Source organism: Thalassophryne amazonica, chromosome 5 (genome assembly GCF_902500255.1).
Source record: "Thalassophryne amazonica chromosome 5, fThaAma1.1, whole genome shotgun sequence".
In the NCBI taxonomy this organism is placed as follows: Eukaryota; Metazoa; Chordata; class Actinopteri; order Batrachoidiformes; family Batrachoididae; genus Thalassophryne; species Thalassophryne amazonica.
This window is the reverse complement of record NC_047107.1, coordinates 58,771,649-58,789,521: the sequence shown is the minus strand read 5'-3', so window position 1 is coordinate 58,789,521 and position 17,873 is coordinate 58,771,649. Positions and strand designations below refer to the sequence as shown.

General features: G+C 40.0%; 1 protein-coding gene across 1 annotated transcript in view; it reads right to left on the bottom strand.

Moving 5' to 3' along the window:
• Positions 1-17,873, bottom strand: part of LOC117510609 (ubiquitin-associated protein 2-like) — a 61,366-nt gene that overhangs the window by 29,455 nt on the left and 14,038 nt on the right. The window contains exons 2-4 of the mRNA XM_034170403.1: positions 10,338-10,469; positions 5,767-5,844; positions 5,540-5,650 (exon numbers count right to left, since the gene is read on the bottom strand). Of these exons, the coding sequence (XP_034026294.1) occupies positions 5,540-5,650; positions 5,767-5,844; positions 10,338-10,430 (282 nt within the window). The 5' untranslated portion in view covers positions 10,431-10,469. The remainder of the gene's footprint in view (positions 1-5,539; positions 5,651-5,766; positions 5,845-10,337; positions 10,470-17,873) is intronic.

The window sequence follows — 17,873 nt, the reverse complement described above, 5'->3', positions numbered from 1 at the left end:
TACCAAGTATTATTTACTTTAAATTTTTTTGCATCCACAACATCCCCTAGGACCTGTCCTAGCTGATCCAAACTTTTGCATTTTTGACATTGTACAAGCTGAGAAATAAATCATAATGTATGGGTATGTGATTTTGGTGAAATAGGCTCTAGGGCTTAAGGGGTTAATATTGCCTTTCTGCATCTAATATGCTCCTGACAGTTTGTCCATCTATTAGATACCCCACAGGTCGAAAACAGATTGTTTATCTGAGTCACTGCGAGAATAAATGAAAGGCTGGAGCCACACACAACAGCAGGTTGCATGCAAAGTATAGGCTGTGCAGCTGACATCAGCAGTGTCTTATCTGTTCTTTGTCTGCCATATTATATCATTGCATATCATATCATAATATCATATCATTGCAGTGTAACATGGCAGTGCAGTCATTAAAAGAATATTAAATCCAGATATTACCATGCCTACTGGATTCTCAGCTCTTGTGTGCTCAATTTGTTAAGTAGACAATTCAACTCAGATATTGTATGTGGTTAAAACGTCATTTAAAGTACGGGACTAAAAGTTATGATTTGTGTAACCAATAATGTTTATTTAATTTGTCGAATTCCCCAGTTCGCTTATAGTCACCTACAAACCACCTTATGTGGGGCACCATCATGACTGCCTTATTCTGCCAATATTTACAGTCAGCTGTACTTTCTGTTGCATTGTAGCTGGCACAGTGTTGATAACATGAGCATTAAAAACCGTTTCAATAACTATAAAAATCATACTAAACAAACTAAGTAACAGATACCCAGCAGCACAACAGCACATTGCTGATTTCACTTGTGGTGTAGCACACAGCAGCATGTAGAATATCATCCTGCTGTCTGACACTGCTTTGAGCGTCACAGGGCTTCATTAAGTATGTATCAATATTTCAAAGTTACAGGAGTCTGGCATGATGGTCATTAACCCTCTGAGTCCTAATAACATGCCCTGCCAACATAATCAACTTTTCACCATATTTCTATTAAAAGATCAGTGAGGGAATGTCACATAGACAGATCTGAGCACATGCTGAAAGTACAAGTTCTCACCAAGAGTGAGCATCTTGATTGGAGACCATCTTTCACTCACAACCAATCATAGAGGCCAGAGAAGGTCACATGGCCAAACCTTCTCTGTTCGGGGAGAGTCTAGTGCTGTATGTCTGTCTGACGCAAGGCTTCTCCATGACAGAAGAAAGAAATAAACCCTCAGAAACTCTAAGGAGCCTTGTCAACAACTGAAAACACTAAAAGAGCTGTCTGCTTCAGGAGAAGTGACAGCGGCTTCAGGCTTCACAAGGTGTTTTAAGTTTCAATATTTCCAAGTTTCTCAAATTCCACATGATTATGATTAAACATCTGGGCCATAACCACAAAGCAGCCTAAGACTAAAAATAACTCCTAGTGACATTATTCTAAGAAAAATCTTAGAATTCCTCAAATTCTTAGACATTTCTTAGAATTTGCCCTTGGTAAGATGATAGTTGTCCGCAAAGCACTTTAAGCGGGCTCCTAAGGTGCCAAACTGGTAAGAGTAGTGAGGAGGACTTTTACGAAGCCTAAGAGTGTCTTAAGCAAACAAGATGGAGGAAATAAATAATATATAAGAAATATGGAAATAAGTGTTTTAATTTTCTTGTGTCATGCATGCAATTTTAACTTATTTATAATTATATTATGTACGTACACTGAACTTATTAATAAACTCATGCACACTTTTAATATATAGATAGCCAATTTGGCTGTAGGCAGCTACTTGGTGGCCAAATAAGAACCAAACGGCAAAAATAAACACTTTCAAATAACCATATATTTCATGAACCGTTTGTCCTATTATCATCAAATTTTTGTACATTTTTCACAAGACCCAAACCTTGCTATTGTTTCTTTTTCCTACCTACAGCACATACATGCAACCCCAATTCCAATAAAGTTGGGACGTTGTGTAAAATGTAAATAAAAATAGAATACAATGATTTGCAAATCCTGTTCAACATATATTTAATTGAATACACCACAAAGACCACATATTTAATGTTCAAACTGATAAACGTTATTGTTTTTGTGCAAATATTTGCTCATTTTGAAATGGATGCCTGCAACACATTTCAAAAAAGCTGGGACAGTGGTATATTTACCACTGTGTTACATCACCTTTCCTTCTAACAACACTCAATAAGCATTCGGAAACTGAGGACACTAACTGTTGAAGCTTTGTAGGTGTAATTCTTTCCCATTCTTGCTTGATGTACGACTTCAGATGTTCAACATTCCGGGGTCTCCGTTGTATTTTGTGCTTCATAATGCACCACACATTTTCAATGGGTGACAGGTCTGGACTGCAGGCAGGCCAGTCTAGTACCCGCGCCCTTTTACTATGAAGCCACGCTGTTGCAACACGTGCAGAATGTGGCTTGGCATTGTCTTGCTGAATAAGCAGGGACATTCCTGAAAAAGACATTGTTTGGATGGCAGCATGTGTTGCTCCATAACCTGGATGTACCTTTGAGCACTGATGATGCCATCACAGATGTGTAAGTTGCCCATGAAATGGGCACTAACACATCCCATACCATCACACATACTGGCTTTTGAACTTTGCGCTGGTAACAATCTGGATGGTCTTTTTTCTCTTTTGTCCAGAGGACATGACGTCCATGATTTCCAAAAACAATTTGAAATGTGGACTCATCAGACCACAGCACACTTTTCACCTTTGCGTCTGTCCATTTCAAATGAGCCCAGGCCCAGAGAAGGCGGCAGCGTTTCTGGATGTTGTTGATGTATGGGTTTTGCTTTGCATGGTAGAGTTTTAACTTGCACTTGTAGATGTCAGTTAACACAGTTCGTCGCTACATTATATAACAGCTGAGTGGCTCCTTGTCATTTGATTGGTGCTTTGTATGTCACATGACATGGATTAATTCGTCCCATTTGTGTTGCATTGCATTTAGAGTGCAGTTTGGTTCCATTTAGAGTGCAAATTTGGTTCCATACGTTTGGTACCATTACACTCTGGACACATGCGCACACACACACACACACATGCTCGCGCAGGTACATGTGCACGCGCCCATTGTTCTTAAACTGTCGGAATATTTTTTTTCCACGCAGTTGTGCCCTTTTGGGGCTGCTCCTTTTATACCCAATCATGACACTCACCTGTTTCCAATTAACCTGTTTACCTGTGGAATGTTGCAAACAGGTGTTTTTTGAGCATTCATCAACTTTCCCAGTCTTTTGTTGTCCCTGACCCAGCTTTTTTGAAATGTGTTGCAGGCATCCATTTCAAAATAAGCAAATATTTACACAAAAACAAAAAAAAGTCTATCAGTTTGAACATTAAATATCTTGTCTTGAAGAGGATTTGAAAATCATTGTATTCTACTTTTATTTACATTTCACACAACATCCCAACTTCACTGGAATTGGGGTTGTAAGAGGTTTCACAATAAAATTCAATGTCTGTCCAAAGGTTTGTTTAATCCATGGAATGAGCTTTAGTTGTATAAGAAAATGAGATGCATAGGGCCCCCTTGCTGCAGGAGAAAAGAAAAACATTCACCTCCCCCACCCCGCATAGTTGTGATGGAGGAGGATCTATCTATAGAGATCAAAACTGTTTTTTGTATCAGGCTGTACATAAGTTTATTTATTGTCTAAAGTTGGACATTTTAAAATAAGCTTCTATGGGAATGTGCTTTGTTTTGGAGCCAGCCTCAAGCAGCCAGTCAAGGAAAATGCACTTCCAGATTGGGCACAAAATACAGGGTTGATTGTTGCTGCTTGGTAGGGACAAGTTCTCAGCAGGCACACCAAATCAACACCAGGTGGCACTGTTTTCTACAACTGGAGCTATACAAGTGCAATCTGACATTTGGAACAAATAATTCATATGGATCAGACTGGACGGTTACAAACCTAGTCTTTAAATCTTTGTGTGTGAACAGTTTAAATGAATTTTTAAATGTATGTCTCACAACTGGGCAGTGGTTAGTGGTTAGCACTGTTGCCTTACTTATAAGGTTTTGAATAATCAGGTCCCGTCTTATCTTAGGGACCTCGTAGTACCATATCACCCCAATAGAGCGCTTCGCTCTCAGACTGCAGGCTTACTTGTAGTTCCTAGGGTTTGTAAGAGTAGAATGGGAGGCAGAGCCTTCAGCTTTCAGGCTCCTCTCCTGTGGAACCAGCTCCCAATTCAGATCAGGGAGACAGACACCCTCTCTACTTTTAAGATTAGGCTTAAAACTTTCCTTTTTGCTAAAGCTTATAGTTAGGGCTGGATCAGGTGACCCTGAACCATCCCTTAGTTATGCTGCTATAGACGTAGACTGCTGGGGGGTTCCCATGATGCACTGTTTCTTTCTCTTTTTGCTCTGTATGCACCACTCTGCATTTAATCATTAGTGATTGATCTCTGCTCCCCTCCACAGCATGTCTTTTTCTTGGTTCTCTCCCTCAGCCCCAACCAGTCCCAGCAGAAGACTGCCCCTCCCTGAGCCTGGTTCTGCTGGAGGTTTCTTCCTGTTAAAAGGGAGTTTTTCCTTCCCACTGTAGCCAAGTGCTTGCTCACAGGGGGTCGTTTTGACCGTTGGGGTTTTACATAATTATTGTATGGCCTTGCCTTACAATATAAAGCGCCTTGGGGCAACTGTTTGTTGTGATTTGGCGCTATATAAAAAAATTGATTGATTGATTGATTGATTGATTGCCTCACAGCGAGAAAGTCATGGGTTCAATTCCCACCTGTGGCCTTTCTGTATGGAATTGTTCTCCCCATGTTTGCGTGGGTTTCCTCGGGGTGCTCCGGTTTCCTCCCACATCCAAAAACATGCGGGTTAGGTGGATTGAAATCTTTAAATCGTCCGTAGGTGTGCAATTGGCTGTGTTTGTTTGTCTGTTTGTGGCCCTGTGACAGACTGGCGTCCTGTCATGGGTGTACCCTGCCTCGCACTCTATGACTGCTGGGACCCTTAATTGGACTAAGCGGTTGAAGATGAGTGTGTGTGTCTCATAACTGGTCATGTTATTAAATAGACTAATTAGCTTACAAGTTCAAAAATAATTAAAAATTGGAAAATCTGTGAAGAGGTTCTGTGCACACCCTGAGATCTATAAAACAAAACAGAACAAAAATCCATCAAGAATTGAAAAACAGCTTTGTTTTTGTAAAATATGAACGGCCGACTGATGATGGCATAAAAACACCGGATGTTGAAGCAATGCATTATGGGTCAATTTTGCATATATGCAATAGGGAGTATTACTTACGGCCTCTGAAAAAGGAGGGACTATGCATAAAATGGCTATAAACTCCTAAATGGTTAATGTGAAATTTTTGTTTCACACCTTGAATTGAAACTGAAAGTCTATAACACAAGAATGTCTTCATTTCAATTCAAATCCACTGTTGTGTGTAGAGAAGGAAAATTTTAAAAACCCACATCACTGTTAAAAATACATATGGATGTGACGGTGTGATTGCACCGTGCGTACTGACTCACTGTGTCTGAAGTGCTCTCCAACAGAAAATTGATGGCTCTGTTGACATCTTCATTGTAGTCATGAAGGGCTACCATGCACTCATCTTGACTCTTCCCTGTTACTTCAATCAGCTGTTTAGGGGCGGGGTGGGGGGGCAGATTTATCATAACATCTCATTTTGAAGCACCAAAAAAGGGGGGAAAAAACCCCTCAAAAACTGAAAGCTGCCACATGCACAATACACTACCTGCTTGACCTTGTCTTCAAATCCTGCATCATTTTTGTCATAGATCATTTGGGCTAAACGAATCTGTTCAGCTGTGGCCTAGAGAAAGGAAACTGTACTGTAAGAAAAATTGATAACAGGTCTCACAAAACATGTCATAGCACCTTGGCCAAGACCTATATTAATGAAATATTCCAATTTCACTTTAAACTGTAGGAAGCCATTTACTGTTTTCTAAAAGTATTCATGTGTCCATTAGGTACACAAGACTGAACCTTTGCATCCTAACCCTTACCACAATGATCAGTTTGCTTTGTTAATGTATGAACATTGACAAAAGTGTTATTTTATTTATAGTTTGTTGTTTTTGTTGTCTCCATTATTTATTAGAATGGCCAAAGCAGTGGGTCGCTCCTTTGAGTCTGGTCTGCTTGCGGTTTCTTCCTCAGAAACGCCTAAAGCCCCTTTCACATTGACGTATTCGTAGAGCTGCTCATTGCAGCGTTGTGTTTCATTTAAATACGCCCGAAATGCGTGCGTACTCAGCCTTTTCAGTGTTCGTTTCATACTTGCAGCTGCATGTGTTCGTGTTTTAATATGTGCACACAGTTGCATGTACCTTGCCGCTATTAAATCAGTTCAGTGCTATTTTCTGCCTCTGTGGAAGTGCACTCTGTTCTCTACTGCAGGTGTGGTGCAGCTCAAAAACAAAGTCATTTAACATTATTATTATTATTATTTTTGTCTTGGTGGATCACTTTCTTTGTGTACAGATGCTGCCGAGTCTGACTGTGGTAAAGGCTGCCCTGAACGAAACACTGTGACTCGTTAAACTTTTAAACCTCCGGTTGCTCCGATCAGGTCCGCTGATTTGATCAGACCTGATCGATCAGGTCGTCTGATGATCGCACCGACATGCAGCGAGTGCGCTGTTATTTTAAAGTCACAGGTCTGATCAGACCTGATCAATCAGGGCATTTGATGATCGCACCGACATGCAGCGAGTGGGCTTTTATTTTAAAGTCACAAGTCTGATCAGACACACACACACACACACACACACACACACACACACACACACACACACACACACACACACACACACACAGAGAGAGAGACAGAGAGACAGCGACCTGCTGTTTCTGGATTTCTGAGTTAAGGTTCGATTCCCTGTTATGAACTCACAGGTGCTGTGGGCTGTGTGCTCATGTCATGTTCTCCAGCTGACGCACTCCGTTTTTGGATGTGTACAGGAGCGTAGTGTTACACAGACTTGCTTGCTTTAACGCTGTGCTGCGCAGACCTGCTTAAAACTGCGTCCAGCGCTCTACGCCCAAGAGAATTAAACATGTTTAATTTCTTCCGTCCGTAGCCCTCAACATACTGCTGCGCATCATAGCAAAAACTCGACGTAGAGCTGCTAAAAGTGGGCTCAATTCAGCGTAGACAATACGCTGCAATGAGCAGCTCTACGAATACGCCAATGTGAAAGGGGCTAAAGGGAGTTTTTCCTTATCACTGTCACCCTGTGCTTACTCAGGGGGGTTGGTAAGGTTAGACCTTATACATGTGAAGCGCCTTGAGGCAGCTGTTGGGACTTAGCGCGACAGAAACATCAATCAGGGTTTAGGATTTTATGCTCTGTGCGCAGCGGACTTAGGAAAAAAGAGTGACTCGATCAAATGTATCCTTTTTAATGCACGTCTGCCGCTTATTTAAGGCAGGAATTTATTTTTTTCAAAAGAATTTTTGACCCAGTCATTAAATTGTTCGGCACCTCCTGACTAACTAATCTCTGACATAGATATAACGTATTTCGTCCATTATATATAACTGTTTTTGACAGTTTTATACATTTAACGGATTTCGGTTATAATGCACAAAATTAGTTGGTCCACCTGAATACATTATATAGAAGTTTTACTGTATATGATAACCTAAACAATTTAGAAATACATGAAGACAGTACATTCAGGAGCTGCAGACAAGTTGTCTGCAGCATTTGTATAAAGTAACTGTAAAATGTAACTGTAAAAAGTAACTAATAAAGTAACTCTTCAAAGTAACTGTGGCAACACTAATCCTGGTATACTTCATATCACAGAATATTCAGTGGCTAAATAACTTTCCAGAAGCACCACCATCCAACACAGGGCTGTACAGTGCGAGAGTTTTGCTCACATATTGCGCCTAAAATTTGATTGTGCGAGGGAAAAAAATAAAACGGGCGCACGTGTGCGAGAATGTATTTCAACCCTTTCATTCGCATTTTGCTCCTAAAATAAATACAGTGGTCCCTCGCTATAACGCGGTTCACCTTTCGCGGATTTTTTTTAGTCCAATTTTGCATGCTTTTTTTTTTTTTTTTTTTTTTTTTTTTTACAGTGCATTGTGTTCCGCGGCCTCATCAAGCAGCCGGTCGCGACACCGCGAAGGGAGAGCATGCGCATTGTGTTCTGCGTGTCTGTTTATAAGAATCTTCTCACCCAGAAGAAAAAAAGAGCGCCAACTAGGGCTGTCACAATTATTACAATATTCGTCAATCGCGATTATGTTTCATATTCGCGATTTTTCATATTCGCGATTACAGTGAATTATTTATTTCATCCACAAAGCATAAAACGACTCAGAATCTGACGTCACTGTGCTGCAGCCTCGCTCTTGTCTTAAGGCGGGACAATAACATGGAGGCTGAAGAGCGATCCGTCCTGCCGTTAGGATAAGACGGCCGATTAAAACAGTGACCGGCTTCTTCAAAAGCCGTCCAAAATGCGGAGCTGTCCGTGTGTGCGCGCACGCACGGAGTCAACAGGCTGCAGACTGCGAGGGAGGGGGTGCGTGAGGGAGATTCCTGAATGCAGGCGCGACACGTTACAGTCTGAGAACCATCAGTGCGCATCGAGCGCGGAACAGAGAGAGGATTTTAACCCGAGTGAACATGTTAAAAAAACAAAAACAAAACGTGAAGCTGCTTTTACTTCTCTCTGAACTTTCTCTAAAGGTGTGATTCTGCCATTACCATCCTGTTCACACCATGTGCGCGTCGTATGCTGAATTTATGAGATCATGAGATGAAATAAATGGTCAAATAGCTTTAAAAACATATTTAAAAAATGAGAATATATGAATGAACTGACCCACAAAAAAAAAAAAAACCCTGACATGGAGAAGCTGTGGTGATGTTCAGATGCACAGATCACAAAAAGCAGGTGAGAACTCTGAACTTTAACAGCTGTTACTTTCCAAAGGTATTTATTTGTTCAATATGGGCTTAATGCAGTGTTTAAGCACAAAACGTGACTGATGAGGAGAAACAATTTCAGAAATGCAACAGAAACAACCACAATTCAGAAAAAGTTGGGACTGTATGTAAAATGAAGATAAAAACAAAAATGTTGCACCATTCCCAGTTTCTCCACTCACAGAAGCCAAACGTTCTTCCAGAGTTGTGTAATTATACTACAATAGCAGAATATAAAGGGGGAAAAAAAAAATAGACAATATATTTGTTAATCGCAATTATTTGTCTGACAATTAATCGTCTCCAGAAATTCCTAATCGTGACAGCCCTAGCGCCAACAACTACCCATAACTGTGTTCTACACTCGGAAAAAGACACCTGCAGCGAGGTGTGAGTCAGTGGAAAAAGACGTGACAGCGCAGCGGCGCCAGGACAAAGAGGCGCGATCAGAGGAACTGTGAAATACTGGTCAGTCACTATTAATAATTTCTTATGTGTCCAACCTCGTACGTTGATCGTTAAAATTAAATGCGTTAGTTCTAAAAGCCATCATAATTATTTATAGGAAAATGTTCTATTTTTATTTCTCAAACAAATGTTTGGGCCTGAAAACAGGTTGGTCTTATTTTTCTACTCAGGTTTGAACTTTGAGAGTGTTTACACACGAGACAAAAATGAGAAAATGTTCATGCCTGATTGAGAAAAGTGTATAAAGTGTGTAGTGAGGGGTTTTACAGCTTTAAAACGTCTATAATAATTGTAAAAAATAAGGCTGGCCACTTCACGGATTTCGCCTATCGCGGGCTATTTTTAGAACGTAACTCCTGCGATAAACGAGGGACCACTGTATATCCCATAGAGAAAACCATTCCCACATCTGTACAAATCAACAAGAGTCTACAACTTATTTCCTTTTTTATCCTTCCCTTGTAAAATGTGACCGAGCAGGGAAATGTAGACCTCTTGTGATGATGCGGGACCGGGATGTTATGTGTGTGTGAGGGTTTAAAATAATACAAGAAATACACAGCAAAAAGTAATGAAATGGACAAAAGCAATGATGTAAATAACGATAGAAAAGGAAGTAAAAAACAATGAAATAAATACAACAATAGAATCATATAAAATGTGCATGTGTGTGTGGAAAAGGTACTCTCTGTACAGTATGTGTTTTTGCGTTAATAATGAAATTGTATCAAGAAATTTCACAGTGCTCCTAAATTTTTATCTGTGCTAAATTTTTTCATTTAGGAGCTCCTGTGCTCCTAGTGAAAAAGCTAAACGTACAGCCCTGCAACAGCTAAATAATCACTTAAAACATGTTACCACAGGATGAAAACTGAACACCTACCTGTATCTGCTTTTGAGGTTGTGTTTGTGTGGTGGTGGGCAGCGCTTTATCGCGAGTTCCCCGGGCTTGATTACTGACCACTGATGTCATCATATACAGTATATACAAAATGTATGTACAAAATAGAAAAATCTGGAGGAATGTGAAAGAAAGACAGGAAATAAGACATCAAATTCAAATTCATAATGCATGCAATTTAAAGATATAAAAATCAATGTAAAAGTGACAGCAAAGTACAGTGTTGTGAAGAATAGATTTACTCTGTCCCAATGTTTTCTATTTTTCTGTTTACACCATTCTAAATACACATCACACAAAGACACATCCTACCCAAGCAACCACCTGTTTGACCTACTACCCTCCGGCCGACGGTATAGGTCAATCAAAACTTGGACAAACAGACTCAGGGACAGCTTTCTCCCCAGAGCAATCACTGCACTGAACAATAACAAATCACTCTAATTTGCACCTTTCAAGATTCTTGTGCAATATCTGTAAACCATGTGCAGTATGATTCCACAGTTGTATATAATTCTCGTTTTACATTTTAATGGTCCACATTTTAGTTTACCTTATGTTTATATTAGTTGTACATATACTCTGAATAATTCACCATTAAATTTCACTATCTTTTATTTGGCCAAAAATTACTCGCACCACAGAAAGCACCTTTTTGGAGTTGCACTCAAATCTTGTTGCAATGCAAATAACAATGACAATAAAGGCGATTCTGATACTGTCAGATACTCAATTAACTACAAAACACAAGCAATCGGAGCAAACAAACTACACCTTTAAAATGGAGTGCATTACATAATTTTGCAATCTGGTGCCGATGCGCAAGACACCTTGCAAAAAGCTGTATTTTATAAATGTATAAAGACTAGTTTTCCCACACCAGGGAAATTCTTGTTACAGCAGCATAGTCAAGGAAGGGAAATAAGTAAACAAGAGAATACAGATAATACAATACAAAAATGAGAGAACAGATATTAAAAACAAAGAAAACTAGAAAAAGCTTTGACTGCACCAACAAAATGTACAGGATGATGCGGAAATTTCATTACGAAGTGGCTATGGGTACGTACATCGTATCTTCTGTGGGACTGCTAAAGGTACGGACCGAGGTTCATTGAGTGGACGTACGTGACACCGGTGGGAAATACACACATGGAACAAGAGGTGAAGCTCTTAACAGACACAGAATATTTTATGTCCACTAATGCTTTAGCTGAATTGTGCTGTTTCTTTTTTCTCCCTTGTTCAGAAGCCATAACTGGCAACTGTCTTCTAGTGTTGGCGGAGGTTAGCCTGTAAGCTCGCCGTCGTGCTGATAATCATTCGAGTACATTTGTTTAATGAAGCTGCTGTAAATGAAGAAATTCATCAAATGGAAATGAAGAAATTCATCAAAATATCGACGTAAATTGCGAAGGTGTTTTGCTTCTTTCATCATCCATCCACCTCAAGTTCCAAGTGCTGTTTTCTAAGCGAGGCAGAAAGAATTGTACGGCAGAAAGAACTGTATGTGACACCGGACCTTCAGCCGCATGTGGTACGGGTACGGACATATGTGTGCATTCTGACTGGTCAGTAAGACATCTTCCGTATCTTTAGAACGGTCTCTGTAGATACGGGCCATTTCATTAAGCCACTCTCACACAGACACCGTGTTTGAAGTATTAAGACGTTCCTGTCGCACTCGCTACCCAACTTGCCTTGAACTACCACAAACACGTCACATAATGCCACATGGTTGCATGGTTCCCAGCACTCGCCATGGTGGGGCAAGTGTTTTGGTCATGTCCAAAACACACGCCATTCAGCTTCAATTGTCACACGGCACCCCTCAAAAGCCACACACACGCCATCTGTGACAGGCTGAAAAACACCAGGTTGGTCAGAACCTCCAAATCCATGATAAAATGAACAGGAAAACAAAATAAACAAGAGGAATCAGAGATTTCTGATGTCCACCAATATACATCACCTCCAAAATTCAGTGACGTCTTCCATCCCCTAATATCGATCTGTGGTGCAAATTTGGTGAGAATATGTGAAGTAGTTTTGACGTAATCCTTCAAAGCCTATGTAAACCGAAATCTTGATCCAGAATCTGGAAAGAAAAACTCTTTTGATTCCAAAGCCGGGTAGATAGAAGTCATCAGCCGTGGTAGGCAATCGTCTATGAGTACTGAAAGAAAATCACCCCTCCCCCCAGGTCAGGGGTTGGACACAGGGCAAACAACTCTGCTCCAAAACATCTTTGTTACGGAAACTGCAACGGAGGATATGAACACTGCTGGGTGTGACGGGCTTCTAGAGTTATCACAAGATACTCGTATGAATGACAGTGATGAAAGCCGAAAGGAAGCCACTGCCAGGAAGATGAAGTCTTGAACGCCAAAACCAAGTTATGGTTGTGGCTAGTTGTCCCTTTAATGTGCTCACAACATCATACAAAGCACTTCTTCATGAAAGTGTGGTTCACTGGATGCGTCCTTCAAACATTGTTTGACGATAAAATTCCGTATTCATGTCAGGAGATATGTATGGACTTTGTTGATTAACCCACCCATATAGGTGTTAAATGGTAAAGGGACTGCATTTATATAGGGCTTTTCCATCTGCATCAGACACTCAAAGCGCACATTCACCACAATGTCAGGCTGCTGCCATGCAAGACACCCACGACAACCGGATCAACTAGGGGACTGAGGACCTTGCCCAAAGGCCCATAGTGATTTCCTGGTCAGGCTGAGATTTGAACCGATGATCCTCTGGTGTCAAGCCCAACGCTTAAGCACTAGACCATCACCTTCCCTAATTAACATTTGGAATAATTGTTCTGATAACATTAAATTACTTGGTACCTTAGTTGGCTTTAAAAGGCTTTAAAAAATAATAAAATTACTTGTTAATAGTTTGAATAATTAGGTTTACTGTGTTATTGTTTTTGGGTTTGTGCATTGTGCACTATTGTTTGTCTGGTAGTGTTTTAAAATTTTAGTTCATTGATTAATTTATATTCTTCGCTTCTTTGGTATTTGTAGTTATGAGTAGGGTTGCCATGACTAGTCACGACTACGTCGACTGCTGAAACTGTCGACAACTAATTTAGTTGTCGAGTCATTTGCTTTGAACCTTATGCAATAGTCGTCAACGACTACTGCACAGCAGTGCTTCGATCCGCTGCTTCGTTGGATCTTTGCTTCGCTCCTCTTCAGAAGTGGCAATTCCGCTTCTTATCCCCTTTCAAAGCCATTAAAATGTCAACTGTGAGTCACTTTTGTGTGGATTAAAGTGACTAACGGACTCCTGTCTTGTTGTAAGAAAGAAACAAAAATTGTCTTCCGTTCCATTGCTCTAAACGCTGCGCCACCGAGTCAAGTTAGAAAGAGAGTCCGCTCGGAATTAATAACTTCAAAGCAAATCTCTGTTTAAATGAAAAGACACCCCTTTCCAAACGTTGTAATACAAACTGCAATCGATCAAAAAAATTTTTTTTCCTCCCAAAATGAGATGCCGTGGCTGGTGTGCAGCAGCCTAAGACTGTAAAGCTGCAGACCTGCAAACTACAGCAGCCAGCTGAGCTCAGACGTATGGAGTGACATCCATGCCATCAATGGCTGAAAGGAAATGCTTTTGACAAAAACTACACTTTTTTTTTTTGTCCAGAGATCAAAGATCCACCATGTAGAGTTTATGTCCAGAGATCAAGGATCCACTGACCAATTTCATCTTTATTTACTTTAAGACTCAATAAAATGTTGCCAACATAGAAAACCTGCAAAGCCTACTTGTAGCAAACACAAAATTCACAGGTGGTATTGATAAGGGAATTGATAAGGAATTAATAGATAAAATGCGATAAGCTGCAATTTACGTATGATCCAACGAGTCAACTAATCGCAAAAATAATTGTTGACTACCAAAATAGACGTTTGTGGCAGCTCTAGTTATGAGTATACCATATATATATATTTTTTTTTATTAGGGTGCCACTCAATACTATAGACAAAAAAATAAATAAATTTTTTAAACTGCTTTGAGGTCCCACCCCCTATTTTTTTCTTTTGTAAAGCATAACGTGTCATAACTGCTACTGGTTTTATTCAGGTATATGGATATTTACTGGTAGCTCAATGAACTGAAGTGTTTCTTGTATCACGTAATATAATCAGGGCTCAACTGATGAGTGTGGCTATGAAAGCGGAATAGATGTAGAGCAGGGCTGTACGCTGAGCTTTTTCACTAGGAGCACAGGTGCTCCTAAATGAAAAAATTTAGGAGCACAGATAAAAATTTAGGAGCACTGTGAAATTTCTTGATACAATTTTATTATTAACGCAAAGACACATACTGTCCAGAGAGTACCTTTTCCACACACACATTTTATATGATTCTATTGTATTTATTTCATTGTTTTTACTTCCTTTTCTATCGTTATTTACATCATTGCTTTTGTCCATTTCATTATTTTTTGCTATGTATTTCTTGTATTATTTTTATTTGCAAAACATCATGCTATCCTCATGCATTAGCCACGGCTGTATATATATATATATATATATATATATATATATATATATATATATATATATATATATATATATATATATATATATATATATATATATATATATACACATACATACATACATACATACATACACACACAACCCCTGGCAATAATTATGGATTCACCGGCCTCGGAGGATGTTCAGTCAGTTGTTTAATTTTGTAGAAAAAAAGCAGATCACAGACATGACACAAAACTAAAGTCATTTCAAATGGCAACTTTCTGGCTTTAAGAAACACTATAAGAAATCAGGAAAAAAAATTGTGGCAGTCAGTAACGGTTACTTTTTTAGACCAAGCAGAGGGAAAAAAATATGGAATCACTCAATTCTGAGGAAAAAATTATGGAATCATGAAAAACAAAAGAACGCTCCAACACATCACTAGTATTTTGTTGCACCACCTCTGGCTTTTATAACAGCTTGCAGTCTCTGAGGCATGGACTTAATGAGTGACAAACAGTACTCTTCATCAATCTGGCTCCAACTTTCTCTGATTGCTGTTGCCAGATCAGCTTTGTAGGTTGGAGCCTTGTCATGGACCATTTTCTTCAACTTCCACCAAAGATTTTCAATTGGATTAAGATCCGGACTATCTGCAGGTCATGACACTGACCCTATGTGTCTTTTTGCAAGGAATGTTTTCACAGTTTTTGCTCTATGGCAAGATGCATTATCATCTTGAAAAATGATTTCATCATCCCCAAACATCCTTTCAATTGATGGGATAAGAAAAGTGTCCAAAATATCAACGTAAACTTGTGCATTTATTGATGATGTAATGACAGTCATCTCCCCAGTGCCTTTACCTGACATACAGCCCCATATCATCAATGACTGTGGAAATTTACATGTTCTCTTCAGGCAGTCATCTTTATAAATCTCACTGGAACGGCAAACAAAAGTTCCAGCATCATCACCTTGTCCAATGCAAATTCAAGATTCATCACTGAATATGACTTTCATCCAGTCATCCACAGTCCACGACTGCTTTTCCTTAGCCCATTGTAACCTTGTTTTTTTCTCTTTAGGTGTTAATGATGGCTTTCGTTTAGCTTTTCTGTATGTAAATCCCATTTCCTTTAGGTGGTTTCTTACAGTTCGGTAACAGACGTTGACTCAGGTTTCCTCCCATTCATTCCTCATTTGCTTTGTTGTGCATTTTCGATTTTTGAGACATATTGCTTTAAGTTTTCTGTCTTGATGCTTTGACGTCTTCCTTGGTCTACCAGTATGTTTGCCTTTAACAACCTTCCCATGTTTGTATTTGGTCCAGAGTTTAGACACAGCTGACTATGAACAACCAACATCTTTTGCAACATTGCGTGATGATTTACCCTCTTAAGAGTTTGATAATCCTCTCCTTTGTTTCAATTGAAATCTCTCGTGTTGGAGCCATGATTCATGTCAGTCCACTTGGTGCAACAGCTCTCCAAGGTGTGATCACTCCTTTTTAGATGCAGACTAACGAGCAGATGTTAGTTTTGGGGATGAAAATTTACACGGTGATTCCATAATTTATTTCTCAGAATTGAGTGAGTCCATATTTTTTTCCCTCTGCTTGGTCTAAAAAAGTAACCGTTACTGACTGCCACAATTTTTTTTCCCTGATTTCTTATAGTGTTTCTTAAAGCCAGATAGTTGCCATTTGAAATGACTTTAGTTTTGTGTCATGTCTGTGATCTGCTTTTTTTCTATAAAATTAAACAACTGAATGAACATCCTCCGAGGCCGGTGAATCCATAATTATTGCCAGGGGTTGTGTATGTATGTATATATATATATATATATATATATATATATATATATACATACATACATACATACACACACACACACACACACACACACACACACACATACACACTCAACAAAAATAGAAACGCAACACTTTTGGTTTTGCTCCCATTTTGTATGAGATGAACGCAAAGATCTAAAACTTTTTCCACATACACAATATCACCATTTCCCTCAAATATTGTTCACAAACCAGTCTAAATCTGTGATAGTGAGCACTTCTCCGTTGCTGAGATAATCCATCCCACCTCACAGGTGTGCCATATCAAGATGCTGATTAGACACCATGATTAGTGCACAGGTGTGCCTTAGACTGGCCACAATAAAAGGCCACTCTGAAAGGTGCAGTTTTATCACACAGCACAATGCCACAGATGTCGCAAGATTTTAGGGAGCGTACAATTGGCATGCTGACGGCAGGAATGTCAACCAGAGCTGTTGCTCGTGTATTGAATGTTCATTTCTCTACCATAAGCCATCTCCAAAGGCGTTTCAGAGAATTTGGCAGTACATCCAACCAGCCTCACAACAGCAGACCACGTGTAACCACACCAGCCTAGGACCTCCACATCCAGCATGTTCACCTCCAAGATCATCTGAGACCAGCCACTCGGACAGCTGCTGAAACAATCGGTTTGCATAACCAAAGAATTTCTGCACAAACTGTCAGAAACCGTCTCAGGGAAGCTCATCTGCATGCTCGTCGTCCTCATCGGGTTCTCGACCTGACTCCAGTTCGTCGTAATAACCGACTTGAGTGGGAAAATGCTCACATTCGCTGGCGATTGGCACGTTGGAGAGGTGTTCCCTTCACGGATGAATCCTGGTTCACACTGTCCAGGGCAGATGGCAGACAGCATGTGTGGCGTCGTGTGGGTGAGCAGTTTTCTGATGTCAATGTTGTGGCTCAAGTGGCCCATGGTGGCGGTGGGGTTATGGTATGGGCAGGTGTCTGTTATGGACGAAGAACACAGGTGCATTTTATTGATGGCATTTTGAATGCACAGAGATACCGTGATGAGATCCTGAGGCCCATTGTTGTGCCATACATCCAAGAACATCACCTCATGTTGCAGCAGGATAATGCACGGCCCCATGTTGCAAGGATCTGTACACAATTCTTGGAAGCTGAAAATGTCCCAGTTCTTGCATGTCCGGC